We start from the raw sequence: 17,193 nt of genomic DNA on the forward strand, positions 1-17,193 counted from the left end.
CCCAGAAAAATGTCCTTTGTGCACTTGAGAATTGTGTGCACATGGTCCCTGGGTGGAGTGTTCGTTCTGTGCATGTGTTAGATATAGTTGGTTTACTGAGTCTACATGCTCCTTCCTTCTGTGTGGTAGCTGTATACATTATCAAGGAGGTGGAGGTTTCCAGCTCTGATTGTCAAACTATTTCTCCCTTACTTCTTAGTTTTTACTTCCTAGACTTTGGTGGTCCATCATTAAGTGTGCATTTATTTATATTTCTATCTTCTTGCTCTGTCAAGTTTTGTATTATATTGTCTCATGCAACCTTTTTAAAAATTTAAAGTCTAGTCTGATAGTCTAGCTGCTCATCCCTTTTGTTACCATTGACATAGAATATCTTTTCCCAGGCTTTTACTGTCTGTGTCTTTGGATCTAAAGTGAGTTCCTGTAGACAACATATAGTTGGATCGTGTGTCCGTTCTGCCAATCTCTATCCTGACTGGAGAGTTTAATCCATTTACATTTAAAGTAATCACTGATAAGCAGGGACTTGTGTCATTTTGCTATTTGTTTTCCATAAGCCTTAACAGCTTTCTGTCTCCCATTTCTTGCTTTCCTTGTCTTTTGTGTTAATTTTTTTTTTGAGGGGGGTAGTGACACGTTGAAATTCCTTTATCATTTCTTTTTGTGTATATAGTGATCGTCTTTGCTGTTACCACGGGGTTACACTGAACATCCTCTACTTAGCGCACTCCAATGTGTTTTCATCCAGCTCCCCTTCAGTAGCCTACAAGATGCTGCAGCTCTGTCTCCACCCCTTTTAGTTGCTGATATTATAAAATGTGATCTATATGCATTGTGTGCCCCTAAACATAAACCAGTAAGTCTTTCAAATATATTCATCTCAAATTAATAGAAAGCAAAGTGTGGAGTCACAAAGCGAAGTTACTGTAATACTGGCTTGTTGACTGGGCTTGACCAGGGGTGTGTTGTTGCCGAGCAAGTAGGAAGAAGGGCAAGAGAACGGATGTCTGGAAGGGAGGGGGGATCGTCATGCCCAAGGAACCAGTGCCGGGAAGGAGGGGACTTGGCCAGAAAGTGAGGAGGACAGGGTTTTAAGAAAATGACAGGTTTCGGGTTTGAAAGTATTGGAAGAACTGTTGTTGAGGACATGGGAGCAATGTACCAGGAGGATAGCGGGGTCAGAGTGAAGAACCTCAAGCCCAGACTCCAGAGGATGCAGGGTCATGGCTGGTGCGTGGGTCTGGAAGAGGCACAAGTGGCCAAGAGGAAAAGCCTTCAGGGAGGGAGTAGCTCAGGAGTGAGATGCAGGGATGCTGCTGGAGTGTTAATGGCCAGGGACTGAGGAGAAGGCACATGGAGGTCAGAGAGGCCAGCCTCCGTGCAAGGCTGTTACCAGTAGCTTGTCTGAGCACCCCAGGAATTGGTTTTGAGGAGACAAAGTGGTTGGAAATAGGGAAACGGAGAAGCCGCCTCCACTTGAGGACCCTCGAGGGAAAAACGGGGTGAGCTGTGCTTGGAGGCGGCCCGGAAGCTGAGCCCTCCCTGAGGACAGTGGCACATGGACACGAGGCAGGGGCCCCTGGGACAGTCCAGGCTGTGGGCTTGACGCACACAGTTCCCCCAGTTTCTCCTCCAACCTGAGCTGGGGGAGCCGGGGCCCACACGCAGCCCGAGCTTAGTTTTCTTACCTGTTGAAATACATGGAAGGCACAGGATTCATGGGGTTGGGGCCATAGCGTGTGCGGCAAATGTCCACCCACATCCCGAACGAGCAGCGGTTGTCCCGCCCCCCAACCCCATATCCTCAGCCCGGAGGGCACCCTCCTCGGGGCCCTGGTCAGGTCCCCCGCCAGATCGGATGGTAGGAGTTTCACAGAATGACCTCACACCCAGGCCCTTACCCCAAGAACCCATTTCTCCTCTGTTCCCGTAAGGACGTCACACCGGCAAAGCCCCTGGCTGTGTGGCGTGGGTTTTCTAGGACTTGGGAGCGGTGGGGAAGGACAGTGTCCAGGTCTTTCTTTTCCTCCAGCTGAAGCTTAAACATCATTTCTGCCAAAAGTATCTCTTAGCCTCACCCCACGGTCCTCAACCGGGGGCGTCTTGTCACTCAGGAGGTACATGGCTATGTCTGGAGACATTTCTGGTTGTCACAGCTGCATGGTGCTAGAGACATCGCGTGGATTGAACCCAGGGACACTGTGAACCCCCTGTGTGCGCGCCCCCCCCAACCCGCAGCCATACCTGCTCCCCAGTGTCCGCACAGCCACAGGGGAGACACCCTGGCCTCTGTGGTTCAAAGCAGGTCCCGGTCCCATTCTAGGCTCCCGAACCCAGCCGCTTGCTCCGCAGCACCTACAGCAGGTCGTGACCCTGGGGATGGCGGCCTCCGCAGATCATTTTGGTCCACCTGTGGCACCTGGACTCGGGTGTGAGACGGCTGGGGCGCTACTGTCCTGTTTGCTGCTCTGTGCCCATGCCAGGCAAGATGCCTGGTATACAGTAGGTGCCCAATAACGATGTGGATGAATAGGAACCTGTACCAAGGGGATTTCTGTGGCGCTTTGAGTGTACGTGCCCAGTTCTACAGGGCTCGCAGCGCACGGTGGGACTTCCGCTCCGTTTCAGCTCCAGTAACACTGAGGTTGGGCTCAGGGAATGCTGGTCTCTACGCTCTTCCAGGAGATGGTGGGTGAGCTTTGTGGAAATCTTTAAAATGTGTGCAATGCCAGTTGAGCTAGTCAGCGGCAAAAGAAAGCACAGAAAGACCATAACTGGGCTAATTTATAAAATGTGACTGTTTTTATTGTCATTGTAAAGAGGTGTATCTCAACCAGATCGTAACAAAATTACCACAGCTTATTCCAAAAGAAAACTTTAATACAAGAGATTTTAGAAAATTAAACACATTTGTTTAAAAATTCTATTGTGTAAACCTTAACATAAGAGGGCAGTTAACGTATTACTACACATTTCAGAGCGAATCTGCGGACAGCTCGACCCCACATCCATCCTGGCAGCCGACCAGACCCGCCATCTGTTGCTGTGCTCCCCCCTCCCCGGCAGAGGGCTCACATGGTCTGGCCAGGCAAGGGGACTTTCCTGGAGGTGGGTAGCCTCTGCGCTGGGACACCAGGGCTCCTGCATTCACAGGTGCCCCTCCTCCAGGAAGTCCAGGCCTAATGCCAGCTGAGAACGTGCCCTAGTGAGCTCCAGCCCCCCTCACTCCTGGAAGCGCGTGTTCTCCAGGCTCCTTCCAGCAGCTCCGGGCACAGATGTGCGGTCTGCTGGCCTGTGTCCTCTGTGGCCGCAATCCTGGTTCTTGCAAAGGCCTCCCCTCTGTGGTTTCTACTAATGGTGCAGAGTCTTGCAGTGGGAAGAGTGGCCTCCTGGCTTGCGGGTCAGGAAGGCAGGGAGCGGACCTGATCAGGCCCCGGGGAGGAGGAGGAGGGTGTGACCCGAGCAGGTCTGCGCGTGGAGCTCCAGCCACGATGGACAAGCATGCCCGGGCCCGTACGAACGGAAACCCCGGACCTCGAAGCAGAAGCAGCAGTGAACTCGGTCTCCGTACTGCAGGCTCGACCGTCCTTTCCAGAAATCAGACTGGGTGCTTCCCCCTAAGGAAACGGATTCAGTAGGTACAGAAGCCCATGCTCGGTGGCTGTGAGGATGTAGACCCACAGGGAGAGGCTCCCGGCCCTCACTGAGAGCCTTCAAAGGCTGGCCCGCGCCCCACCGCGGTTCACGGCCGAGGGCAGGGGAGCCCCGCGGGGCTGAGCTGAGCGGTGCATCCGGGCAGCCCGAGTGCACCTGTGTCCCCCCCCATCCCTACTGATCCGTTTAAGGAACCTCATCAAAACCACGTGTTACAGAAACAGGACAACGAACTTTTTGGCACAGAAACGTTAGATAAAATATACAGTGCTACAGTTGTGCAAAATTAGCCCACAAGCCAAGCCCAACAGCAAATATTTAATGTTCGCTTTAATGAAACAATGCAAAATATTTAGAAAAAGGAGGGCTGTAGGAGGCGTCGCCCCGCAGCGGAGGCCTGCCTGCCAGAAGCACCCCCTCCGTCTGCCGCAGCCCGGGCTGGGGACAGAACCCAGCGTGCCGGGCACGGTCCCGCGCCAAACTGGGAGGGAAGGCCGAGGATTATTGCCGTCGGGGTTGAAATGGAGCAGGATGTGTGCCCCTCCTGGGATGCCTCGGTGCCGTCTGCTGTTCCTGGGTGGGACCTGGCAGGGTCGCTCCGGGCTGCAGATGGAGCCGGTGTTCCGCCTCACGTCTGTGCCCAGGCACAGCAGTCCCCACGGAGTGGAGCGCCTTCCCGGGAACGGGCTCTGGGGCTGGTGCCAAGGTGCCAGGGGAGGCATGAAGGCCTCTGGAGGGGACTGGCGGGGCTACCTGTGGGGACCCCAGAAGCCGAGGCCTGGCCTCCGTGTGTGGGGCAGGCCCAGTTCCCCCGTGAAGGTGGGCAGGCGCGGGAGGAAGTGAGGCCTAGAGCTCTCCACCCAAGTTCATGGGGGAACTCGCTCATGTGGAGCCGAGGGAAGAGGAGGATGGTTCGCGTAGCCCGGGCCCAGGGACCCTGTGCAGGGTGCCGGGAAGCAAGCACGCGGCGGGCTGGCAGCTCTCCGCTCCTGTCTCCCGACTCGGGCCCAAGCACAGGACTCGTGTGAGGCCTCCCGTGACGGTTGGCTCTTGGCAGGAGCTCCTGCTGTGCGGTCAAACCGACGACTGTCCGCAGCTCTGACTGCCCCTCGGTACCCCGCTGCGGGCGAGCACTTTGAGCCAAGCACGCGGGAGGCTCCCGCTGTGGAGCGGAGCCCGGCTTCTAAGTGCCTCTCGTCCACGGACCCTGACCCCCATTCTTCCCTCTTGGGTCCTATCTCCACGACTCCACATGGGATCCCTTTGTAACCCAAGCCCTTGGTTGCACGCGGGTCATGCTGCTAAAGGTGACCGTCACGGGATAGAATGCCCTCTCTGAGGCGTGCCCCCTAACTTCCTTGGGTGCCAGCTGGGGAGGTGCCAAAGGATCTGACCGGGTCCAGGAGAACAGGACCGCCTTCTACGGGTTCTTTGTGTCGTGCTGCCTTTCTCTCCAGTGGGTCCTGGGGCTGATGGGTGTCTGTCGTGCAGGGCTAGGGCCGGCCAGGCCTCTCAACGGGACAGGACGGAAGGCCAGCAGAGGACACGGCTCTGGCCAGGAGGTGGTGTTTTGTGCCTCGGGTCTCTGTCTGCAATGGCTGGGCCTGTGCTTCCTTCTCCAGGAGCTGGAGACCCACTGTTTCTCTGTCCGTCCCAGCACGCCGGGGAGCAGGACAAGGATCTGGAGTGGCAGGGGGGGAACCACTACAGAACATTCTAGGGGACACAGGAGTCAAGGCTTTCAGGAGTGGTTGTCATGTGTATGTCACGTGCGGATCTGAGTGCAAAGGGGGGGGGTCCATATGCCAACGATGGCTCCAGGTTTCTGCCGCGTCACGAGAAGTGGGTGCACAGAGCAGGCCACCTGGATGGGTCACATGTGGTCCCAGGAATGGGCTTTTCCGTCGGAGTATCAGGAGAGCAGGGCAAGCTTTCCATGAATAATTAAGCTTTAAAAAATAGGCAGAGTTTCTCCTTCTGTAAACACAGACCGAGTGTGTAATTGTTTCTCAAGGCTTAGCATCCGTCTGTCACAGTTCTGGGCACAGAATGTCCAGGTGGGCTCCTGCTGGAGACTTTGGAGAAGGTGAGGTCAGTTCACACTCAGACGCATTTCGGGCCCGGTGTCCAAATGGGCTGGTGGAGCAGAGTCCTCGGCCCCGGGTGACGTCAGCCGCGGGAGGCTCCCATCTGTGTCCGCTGCAAACCCCACTTCCCAGGGACTGATGGGGGCAGGACTGGGCCAGCCCGAGCTTTGCGAGTTTGGCACAAGTGTGCCCCCACTGCCAGTGACGGCGGCCAGCTGTCCCGTGGGCCTCAAGTTCGAAGGAAGCGCAGGTGCCGTGGGGATCTTGGCAAACAAGGCAGAGCCCCGGGTCGCTTTCCTGGGACACAGCGTCTCGGGTCCTGTTGACTCCCACGAGCTGATGACGTGGCCCCTGTACGGGGAATGGTGCTTGGTTCTGCTCCCCCGCCGACGGCTCCCTCTGAGGTGGTTCGGGCTGCCTCCGTTCCCCCCGGAGGGCGGGGTGGGCTGCACCTCAGCCTTCCGCTACCCTCACTTGGCAGCAGGGAACTCGCGGCAGAAACCTTCCAGGTGATGCCGTCCAGGGCGTCCGTCTGTCCAGCAGAGGCCTAGTGCTCGCGCAGTGGCTCAGCAAGCCCGGGGAGGCTGAAACGGTTCTGGGAAGCTTGTGTGCTCAGCTGCCCGCAGGCCTCCGACGCGCTCCTACTTCCTCGCGTCAGTCTGGCCCCCATGTGCTCTGCTGCACCGCGTGGGTCTAGCTCCTCCGTCCTTCCCCCGGACAAGCAAGCCCTTCGTATCTGTCCACCGCAGCTCACGCCGGGTCCGTGATTCTGGAGGTCCGAGCTGGCCCACGGCCCCGGTTCTGGGAGGCGACCTCATGCAGGAAGGCAGCTCATCCTCATCCTGTTCCGCCGGCCACGGGGGACACACTGAGAGCACGGCGGTGGCACAGGGCACAGCAAGAATGCATCCTAAGGGAATGACGGTGACTTGGAGGCGGGGCACTGTCCCAGGTACCAGGGAGCCCCGCGGAGCTCTGCAGGGCGCCGGAGAACGAGAACGGTCTGCAAGCCTGAGGGCGTGAGGCCTTTTCCGCAGTAGTTCCCTGAACAGTCTCTCACGTGACCTTGAGGCCTCTTGGCTTGGGAGGTCATGGCCCCAGTCCACCCAAGCCTCACAGTGTGCATATGGGCCCAGGCGGCCTCCAGTTTCCGACGGGGGCTAGTCCTTCCAGAATCCAACCTCAGAAGGCGGTGGGGAGTGCTCTATGTGCACCACCCCCCCAGGTCAGCGTCCCTAGTGGCTCCTTAGCAAGAAGGCCACTGGCATGTCTCCCTCGAGGAGGCCACATGAGCTACCGCTGGCCATGGGTTGTACAACCAGGGGGTCTTAGGACCACTGGGAGAGAGTTGAAGGGGAAGGAACACAAGCTCCCCCCTCGGGTCCCACGTGTCCATAGACTACAGCAGGCAGTTACGTTACAAGGGAAAAAAAAAAGGGTAACAATCATTCTAATTCCCGCGTGGGAAAGAGTCAGGAGGCGGTTTCTGATCTTCCTCCGAGCTGTGCCTCTCCAGCAAGGGGCTGTGCACGGCCCCTGGTGCCCACCCTCCTGCGGGCCACCGCCCCCGAGCTGGAGGGAGTTGGGAAGGGCCGGCCCCGGGAGGGTGGCCATGTGTCCGAGTCTGTCCTGCGAGCTGCTGCCTTGCCCTCTGAGACTGCCCAGTTTAATCAGTGTCCCGGGACTCCGGGGCAGGGGTGGGGGGGGGGGGCGTTGCCCCCGGGGGGGGGGAGGGGGCCGTCTGCTGGGGCCTGGCCGGACGTGGAGTAGTTGGGCCGAGGCAGCTGGCGCAGCACATAGGGCCCAAGTCTGGGATTCGGCAGAGGTCAGAGGTCGCCGCTCTGGGGCTCCACGTTGCGGGTTTCTCTGGGGTGACCGCGGGACAGCTTGGGGAAGCGGGAAGCCACTTTGGGCCGGGTGTTCTTGGTCAGCGGTTCTCCAGGAGGGGGGACGTCACTGTAAGAGCAGGGAAGAGGCGGATTAAGTCGGGGCATCCGGTGGGGGCGGGAGCAGGAGGGAGCGCTCTGGGGGGGGGGGGGCCGTGGCTCTCCAGCTCCGAGGGGCGAGCGCGCGCGGGGCCGTGGCTTTCTTCCCCCACTGTCACTGACGCGTGCCCTTGCTGGAAGAGGAAAGAGGAGGAAACGCTGTGGAGACCGCTGCATGCAGGGTCAGAAGGGGTGTAGCAGGAATGGGGGACTGCCTGTGGCCCCCGTCCTAAGAGAATAACCAGGATGTAGGCCAACGGCTAATTAGGACTTTCCTGTGCGAAAGAGCCAGAAATAGCACAACGAGTCAGCAGTCCCACCGCGGGGGTTACCCGTGTCCCCGCCGCGGGCCCGGCGGGAGCGTGGCAGGCTGTGGGGGAGGGGGGCACAGAGCGCCCCGGGAGGACAGACGGTGAGAAGCGAAGGTAACACGGGGTGGGGACACCTCCAGGTGTTCGGAAAAGCCTGCGGGAGGGGGCGGTGCGACCCTTCATCCCATGACGTTCTTGAGCACCCGTGAGGGCCGAGCCCGCTTGCAGCCCCTGGAAACAGTGGTGAGCAAAGCCGGCTGTCCCAGGCCTGGGGGAGACTCACGGGCCACCGGTGAGAGGACATCATAGGCAGGACCTGGTGTAAAGGCAGCCTGAGCCTCCCAGGGCAGAAGGGGCCCGGGACGGCGTGTGGGGCGGGTGGGAAGGCTCTCTGAGCAGGGCCGGGCGCGGCGTGCTGGCGGGGGCGGCGCAGCCGTCGGCCGGCCTGCGGCTGTGAAGGCCGGGTTGAACTCTTGTCTGGTTCCTGCAGTTCTGCTCACCAATGACCCCATACTTAGTGGCTTGAATGCAAACATCCCATCTTAGAGTTGTGGGGTCTGGAGTCTGAAACGGGCCTTACGGAGCTGAAGTCGGAAGGCTGGCACAACTGGTTCCCTCCGGAGGCTCCCGGGGAGACCGCTGCTGCCAGCGGGCGTGGGGCAGCCTTGCGAACCCCGAGCTGGCAGAAACACGCCGGGCTCCCCAGTCCACGCACCTGAGACTCTGTTCCTGGGAGGGTCCGGAATAGAGTGGTTTGGGGGAACAGGAAGTGTGTGGCTGCTTGGGGCAGGGGAGACCCGGGGTTCTCTTCTGCCGTGATGGAAATACACCAGAGCGCGGGGACGGCCGCGTGTGTTTCTGGACCCGGAGCTGCCGAAGCGGCCGCGCTCTCAGCGGGGAGCTCTACCCTCACAAGGCTACTGAGGGAAGTGGCCCAAGCCGAGGCAGCGAGGAGGGGCGCTGCAGGGTCTTCGCCGGCAGGCCCGTGCGGGGGGCCTGCCAACTGTCCTCCCCCTGCTGCTGAACTTGGCTTTGGTTCCCGCCCACACGGCTTCACCTCCTCAAGGTCCACATGGGGATGGTCTCACGCTTTGAACCAGTGGGCAGGAAGCAAGGGCCAGACGGATGCAGATGCCTCCTTCCCCCAGGCCATGAGATGCGGACTTCCCGAGCTCTAGGGACCCACAGGGAACCCTGTGGGGACGACACTTCCCCGGGACCGACGCTGGGCACTGGTTCTCCGCAGAGCTGGGACCTGTCCTGAGCCCTCAGCTGGAAGGTGGGAGCAGCAGCCTCCTGAGCACGGCCATTCACCCAGGACACAGCCCACATGTCCCACTGGTCCCACAGGTCCCTTCTCCTCGAGCTCTTGGGGCTTCTCTCCGGGGCGACCAGCTTGGCAGCCCTTACAGAAACTCCCCTTGTGCCTGCTGCTGGCTACCCTTGGGGCACCCGAGGAAACAGGTCTGTGTAAGCAGCACCTGCCAGGAGCCCCGGGGAGACTGTTTATTTACTAAACCTCTTGGGTGCCACAGGCTGGTGGGGGGCTGGATCGTGCACTGCCATGTGAGCCCCTCACCCTGAGGATCATGGGGAGCCCTGTTAGCATGCCACAGGGGTGGCACCCCAGTACCCAGCACGTGGGTGACATCGATCCAAAGGTCTCAGCCACTCAGCAGTGAAAAATGGCCACAGGGAGAGAATTATTTTTCATTTGGCTCATAAACCAGGTGCAGAGAGCCGGTCGATACCCCATTTGCTGGGGGCCACCTGCCGTAGCTTGGAGGGGGCTGCACATGGGTGAGGCCAGCTGCCGGGCTGGACCCCGGGGCATGCACAGGACCGAGCTCTCTTCTACCGAAGCTGAGACCACGGTCCCCTGAGAGCCAGTGACTGGGAAGGGCCATGTGTGCGCGAGTTAGGACTGCGTTCTGCCTGCACGGTGTGCAAACCAGGAAGAAGGGCTGCCCTCCCAACTGCGGGGGCTGGGGAGGCCTTGCTCTATGCCCACAGCCAGCAGAGGGAGGGCTACGAGCGGCTGGGTTGGTCTGGGTGCACCAGCTACACAGCCTTGAACTCACTTGTGGGCAGAATTTAGGGCTCCAGGCCCTGTGATGGGACCCAAAGGACCCAGCTGGACCCGAGCACCAGTCACTCCACTCCAGTCCTGAAGGTTTCGCTCTGGGAGTGCCCTGGCTGTGCCTGACGGAAGGTGGCCTCCGTGCCCTTCCTCGGTTTCCTGTCCCTGGTTAGATCTGGAGCCCAGTGGTTCTGCCCTTGCAGATGACCCACAGATGGTTCTGGTGGTTCTTCAGATCCCAATTCCTAACCCCGAATGGTCTCTGTGATAGAATGATTCTGAATATAATCTTGGCGCGGTGGCCTCATGGCGGGTGGGGGGGTGGGTTGTGCTGTACTATTCTGTTTTTGGGATGCCACGGACATTGTTGATGAGGCCTGGGGAGCCGAGAGTCCGGGGCCGGTCTGTGGAGGTTACGGCGACAGTCACAGGGTGATTGCTGGGAGGTGGGGGTGCTGTTGCATCACGGGGGCGTGATGGGAGTATCCTGTGTGGCACGCGGAGGGGCAGGGACTGAGCGGAGGGCACAGGTCTCCCGTGTGACAGTAGGACGCAAGCCTGGGTCCATCTGATGAGACCCAGCTCTTCTTATCCTCTGGGCTAAGGGGTAGGTGACAGATACTTGTAGAGAAAAAGACCTCCAGGGTCTGGGGAAGACAGTGGGAGGTGGGCGCTGAGTCTGGAGAGGTTGGAAGGGGGCTGGATCGTGCAGAGCTATGTGAGCCCCTCACCCCGAGGATCATGGGGAACCCTGTTAGCGTCACCCGCTTCGGATATACAGCCTCTAAAGCTTACAGTGGGGCCAGAGTGACAGAGCGGAACCCCGGGCCCAGGGAGCTCCATGGGGTTGGTATGCTCCCAGGATAAGGATCCTGAGGTCAGAGCATAGATGGGGGAGCAGGCACGGAGCAGGGGTAGGGGTGCTGGAAGGAGAGCCTCTGCGGACACAGCGGCCAATCAGGGCAGGGGAAGGAGTGAAAACAGGTTCCATTTGTGTTTGGAGACTGGACTGGGGTGGGGGGTGCAGCAGAGCTGGAGGGGAAGGTAGAGCAGGTCCCTGTGGTAAATGATGCTACGGGAGAAAGTACAGATGGTGTCAGGTCTCATTTGCGTACAAGGTGCGAGTCAGTCCATAGAAACACTGTTCTGTCTACTGCGGCCCCCGGAGAAGCCGGCTTTCGCTATTTCATGGGCTGGAACCATGTATGGGCTTTTTTTTCTTTAAAGACTTTATGTATTTGACAAAGAGCGAGCACAGGCAGGGGGAGCAGCAGAGGGAGAGGGAGAAGTAGACTCCCTGCTGACTGGGGAGCCCGATTCAGGGCTTTGACCCTGGGACAAGACCTGAGCCACAGACAGATGCTTAACGGCTGAGCCACCCAGGTGCCCCCGTGGACAGGCTCCTGATCATTAGAGACCCCCGATGCTGCTGGGGTGACATTGGGCACCTCAAGTAGAGTTCATTAACCCAAATGGGTGTCCCACGGCTGCCCAAGCGGACTGAGACCCACCTTCCAGCTTTGTACCCATCCGCTATGTTGGGACCCCCCTGCCCCGCAGGGCTACTTTGAATAGAGGCTGGATGGTTCGCACCGCCTCTGGGACCCCCTACCCCCGGCCAATGCGTCCTCAAGGCCCCGCTCCCTGGACCCTGCCACTGCCCCGTCTCAGCCCCACCTCTCCTCCTAGCTGGGACCCTGGGCTTGACTGTAACCACTGCCCGTCTCCCTGTGTTGAAGTTGTCCAACGCAGAAACTCTGAATTTCCCCATCGCACCTTTCTTCCTCCTCTGGTCTTCTCAGCTTTCGTAAACGGCACAGCTATCTGCATCCTGGCTCAAACCCTAACCCACCGCCTTGGCCTTCCCTTCACATTCCACGCCTTACTCACCAAAGTGCCCGGTGGGGTGTCCGTCTGGACACGTGTGCAACACCGGCACTGCCCTCTACCAGTGACATCCCAGGTCCAGACACCGTGGCCTCTGGCCTGGACTCCCGACAGATTTCTAAAGGGTCTCCCCTGTGTCTGTGGATTCCTCTGCGCCTCGTCCCAAGTCCTCCTCCATGTCCCTCCTCTACAGCTTCCGGCTGCCCTCGGGTCCAGCCCATGCCCCCTCCGGCTCTGCTCAGTTGTCCCTGAGCGCAGATCTGAGCTCCATAGTCGAATCTGCTCCTGGGCCACCCAGTCACTGTGTTTTGGTTTCCTTACGGCAACTGCCACTTGGTCCCCTTCCCCACCGCCCGCCCCGCACCTAGAACTACATCTGGCACACTCAGTCGTTCAGGTACAGCCACAGAGCTGCCAACGGCAAGTTCACCTGCACTGAGCCTTGTCCTTCCAGTCGGATGGGACCCTGGCCACGCCCAGCTTAGTGGAGGTGGCCGTGCGTGACCCCAGAACGTAGACCTTGGAATGAGAGTGCCATGAACACTCTTGAGGTTTACTTTGAGAGAACAGGAGTAAGGACCCGGATTCATGTCTCCCCTAGAGAAAGTGGTGGTAATAGGACCTCTGAGACTCTTAATAAGGCAACCCTCCAAAGCCATCACCCAGATCTGCCCGTCGGTAAAAGCTCAGTGGTTTTAACGTTGAGCGTGCAGAGAATAAAAAGCCTAGAAAATGGTAAGGGTGGTGGTGGTTCAAGGCGGTGTGAGGTGGGCAAACAGAAAGCCCCACGCAGGAGCACAGAAGCACCAAGAGACAGGTGTCCCGAAGCAGATCACAGAGGGCCCAGAGTGGGTGAAGGGCTCCTGGGAGCCACCACGAGCGAGAGGACAGCTTGACAGATAGGCAGGGGAAGGACATGGTGGGCACTTCATGGGGGACGATAAACAGGTTAGTGATGCTGCTAGTGTTTGCTGAAGCCTGGGAGGGGCGTCGTGGCTGGAACCACCGAGCCAAACCAGCCGATCGGGACCGGCCTTGGCTCCAAACCCGGCCTTGGAGCGAAGCCCTTCCGCTCTCCGTAGGAACACCCCTGAGGCGGTCCTGCCACCCGCCCCCTCCAGCCTCCTCAGTGGGCACTGGGCACACTCCTGCACCGATGCTTCTGTGCTTGCCCGTCCCCAAACAGAAAGGCCACCTGACCTCCTCCCCCTTCCCCTCCTCCCCTTCTGGTCTCAGTGCGGCCTCCCCTGCAGGAGCCCTCGGCGTGTGCTGCTGTGAGGTCAGCCTGGTTCACAGAAGCAGAGTGGCGGGGGATGGGGGGGGGGGTCACAGACCCGGTGCTCTGTGAAGATGCGTGGAATGAGCGATCCCACGGGGTGTCCAGCGCAGCCCCAGACCATTCTCTGAGGCCCCAGAAGTATGCAGGCTGGCCGGAGACGCTGTCGGCCAGCACTGGGACAGTGGTCAGAGGGGGTGGCTGGACAAACAGGGGATGCATTTTAGGAAAACCGAGGGAGCTGTGGGCAAAGGTTCTATCGTATCCTCTGCGAGTCCTGCCTCAGGAGCTCCACGTCCGGGGGCCCCTTCGGTCCACGCAGGCTTCCCCTCGGGAGAGGGGAAGCCTGGCAACAATGTGCCCGCCCCTAGGCTGGGCGACTCCCCCAGTCCACGGCTGACCGGGCATGAGCACGGCTGCCCACCGTCACCCAGGAGGACACGCACGCGGGCGCGCACCTCGGCATAACGGTCAGTGAAGACAACAGGTTACGGAAGACCGGGTAGGACCCTACCGCCGTGAAGAACAAAACCTCACGCGAGAGAGTGAGCACGTGCGTGGAAATGCAGAGAACAGCAGGAGCCACAGGACAATGCGCTTGTCGTGGATCACACGTCAGTAGCTATTTTGTTACTCGCTCAGTAGAACACCAGACTCCAGAACACTGCAGGAAGGAGCCCGTCTGCTGCTGTCCGAGGTCCCCAAGGCGCAGCCTCCCTGGGTCCCTCTCCGCGGCCGAGTGACAGCTTGGACACCCCAGCTCGCCTGCGGGAAGCCACCAAGGCTGGGTCTGCGTGCGCCCTGCGCAGGGTCCCCCTCCGCAGGAATGAGTCTGGGTCCAGCCACCGCACCTGCTCCGGGAAGGAAGCGCTCTCCTGCGTGGACCAGGGAGTGCAAGTCCGGGAGAGGTTTCGGAGCTGTGAGCCGGGCGTCCGAGGCTCCCCAACCTTCAGCCACCCCATTTGCCACCAAGCCTTAATGACTCCTTGGTGGTTCTGGGGACCGCACAAATGGCGTTGGATGGTCTCCCTTCGTGTGTCTTAAAATACAAAGCTGATCGCAGCACAGGCCCCTACTCCCAGCCTTCCAGAGGCGGCCGCTGCACAGCGAATCAAGTTCACAGTCTGTACGACCTGCGGCCGAGGTCAGGCTCCCCCCACCAGGGAGACTCTGCATGTGGCCCCATCTGTTCCTCACGGGTTCCTGTCGCCGCTGGCAAGTTGTCCCCCTAGAGAGACTGTTCCTCACCTACCACGGTCCCTGACTTCTAGGTCCCCTTCCAGGCATGTGTCTCCCGTGGCAGGAATTCCGTCTTCCCTTCATGGGCTCCCCACGAGACGGCGCGCTCCCCGAGCCGAGGGCAGCTCGGCCAGAGGTCTCACTTCTGTACTCAAAGTGCAATCGCGGACCTTTACGGCGTGCTTGCTGTGTGCCGGGCACTGTCCTCACTGCCCTGCATGTGCTCCGTAATCCACGCCGCAGCCAGGGAGGGAGGGAAGCCCATGCGTACCCCCTTTCCAGGGGAGGAAGCGGAGGCATGGAGAGGTTAACTGGCCCAGGGTTAAGGGTACAGAGGGGACAGGATCCTAGCTGCCTGCGTCCCTGGCTCGCGTCCCCGGCTCCCGCCCCTCGCCACGTACGGTACTCGCCTCATCCTGGAGTTATTTCCCTTGCCATAAAATTCACAAGAACATTCTTACCCCAGGGCTGCTGGGTGGCTCCGTTGATTAAGTGTCTGTCTCCAGCTCAGGGCATGATCCCGGGGTCCTGGGATCGAGTCCCGCATCAGGCTCCCTGCTCAGTGGGGAGTCTGTTCCCTCTGCCTGCTGCTCCCCCTGCTTGTGCTCTCTTTGTCAAATAAAATCTTAAGGAAAAAAAAAAAAACTACTCCCACCCGAGCATGCAAGGCTGAACTAAAGAGAAAGGCGAAACTCGGGGACGGACACGGAGCAGGGCTTTGGCTCTCGCCTGCGGTGCTTTCACGCTGCATGGCAGAGTGGAGCCCTTGCGGAGACGAGCAGCCCGAGTACAAAGCCAAGAACATTCTGCTCTGCCATCCCTGACTCCCAGCCTTCAAGAGCTGCAGACCTGGGCAAGAGCTGAGGCAGAACGGCAGGGGCTGCAGGGCGTGGTCCGGGCACGGGCTCCCCGAGTCTCCGCGCGGCTGGGAGGAAGGATCCCAGGGGCTCAGGCAGGGCGAGTGGCTTCTCCTGCAGGGCCCAGCCGGGATGAGGACCCGCTAGGGTGACTCCAAAGTTTGCGTGCTACCCCACAGCAGACCCAGAACGTGGGTGGTTCTGGGGGCCAGAGCGCCAGGCAGCGTTCTGGGGTCGGCTGCTCCGTAGGCAGTCGGCTTACTGGGCTCAGGAAAGCAGGGGCCTGGCAGCGGTCGGGCCCTGCTGTCACCGCAGAGCAGAGACTGAGGCTCAGACGACGACAGGGCCCAGGGCACAGAGCAGGACGCAAAGCCGATGATCAGAGTCAGCATCTGATTGTTCTAACATTTTAATCCCAGCGTCGTTAACATGCACCTTAATCTCGGGTGTATGAGACCGTGATCGCTTCTGCCCGTCGCCCGGGGTGCGTCACAGTCCTTCACCCCCATTGCCCGTTTCACCCCGTCGGCAACCCCCACCGGTTCACCCCCGTGTGTTCTTTATAGTTCAGTTGTTTTTTGGTGTGTCTTTGTTTCTCCTCCACTGGTTTCTTAAACACAGGAGGCAAATCATACGGTGTTTCTCTTCGACGGGCTTGTCTTGCTTAGAAGTACACTCTGTGGGACGCCTGGGTGGCTCAGTTGGTTAAGCAGCTGCCTTCAGCTCAGGTCATGATCCCAGCATCCTGGGATCGAGTCCCACATCGGGCTCCTTGCTTGGCGGGGAGCCTGCTTCTCCCTCTGCCTCTGCCTGCCTCTTTGTTTGCCTGTGCTCGCTCTCTCTCCCTCTGTCTCTGACAAATAAATAAATAAAATCTTAAAAAAAATAAAAAAAATAATAATAATAAAAAAGAAGTATACTCTGTGCGTCCAGAGATGCTGCTGCAAACGGCGAGATTCCACTCTTACAGCTGCGTGATAATGTGTGTGTGTGTGTGTGTGTTTGCACGTGCACATGCACACGTACCTTCTCTTCCTTCTCTGCCCCTGTGGATGGACACGTGGCCGCTTCCACAACCCGGCTATCGTGACTCGTGCTGCTGTCAACACAGGAGGGCGCGCATCCCTTTCCATGAGTGTTTTCATATTTCGGGGGTAAACAGCCAGTAGAGCCGCTACTGGGTGACAGGGTAATTCTGTTTTTAACTTTTTGACAAACCTCCATATTCATGTCCGGGGTGGCTGCAGCAGTCTGCGTTCCCACCAACAGAGCATGACGGCTCCTTTTTCTCCACATCCTCACCAATGTGTGTCTTGTGTTGGCAGCTGTAGCCATTCTGATCCGTGTCAGGTGACACCTCATTGTGGTTCTGACTGACATCTCCCTGGTGACGAGTGATGCTGAGCCTTCTGTATGTCACCTTGGAGAAAGGCAGAAGACAGGAGCAGACCTGTTTTTAAATTGCTATTCCATTCTCTATTTTGGATACCAACCCTTTAGCAGGTCACGGGCAGGCAGGCTCTCCCAGTCAGCAAGTGGTCTTCTAGTTTTGTTGACTGTTTCCTTTGCTGTGCAGAAGCCTTTTATTTTGATAGAGTTCCAATAGTTTATTTTTGGTTCCCTTGCCTCAGGAGACAGATCTAGAAATAAGTTGTTATGGCCGATGTCAAAGCAGCTACTGCCTCTGTTCTCTTCTAGGATTTTTATGGTCTCAGGTCTCACATTTAGCTCTTTAATCCATTTTGAATTTATTTTTGTGCATGGTGTGAAGAAATGGTCATTTTATACTCCTGCACGTCGCTGTCCAATTTTCCTAA

The 17,193-nt window shown here is 58.8% G+C and overlaps 1 protein-coding gene across 2 annotated transcripts in view; it reads right to left on the reverse strand.

Moving 5' to 3' along the window:
• Positions 1–2,780: 2,780 nt before the first annotated feature.
• The window catches only part of SNX29 (sorting nexin 29), a 475,893-nt gene continuing 461,480 nt past the window's right edge, over positions 2,781–17,193 (reverse strand). The window contains exon 21 of one of the 2 annotated variants that reach the window (XM_059415299.1): positions 2,781–3,617. In XM_059415299.1, the coding sequence (XP_059271282.1) occupies positions 3,599–3,617 (19 nt within the window). In that variant the 3' untranslated portion in view covers positions 2,781–3,598. Of the gene's footprint in view, positions 7,698–17,193 lie in introns of both variants that reach the window. The other variant, XM_059415297.1, reaches the window with a different exon arrangement.

This window comes from Mustela nigripes, chromosome 11 (genome assembly GCF_022355385.1).
Source record: "Mustela nigripes isolate SB6536 chromosome 11, MUSNIG.SB6536, whole genome shotgun sequence".
NCBI lineage: Eukaryota > Metazoa > Chordata > Mammalia > Carnivora > Mustelidae > Mustela > Mustela nigripes.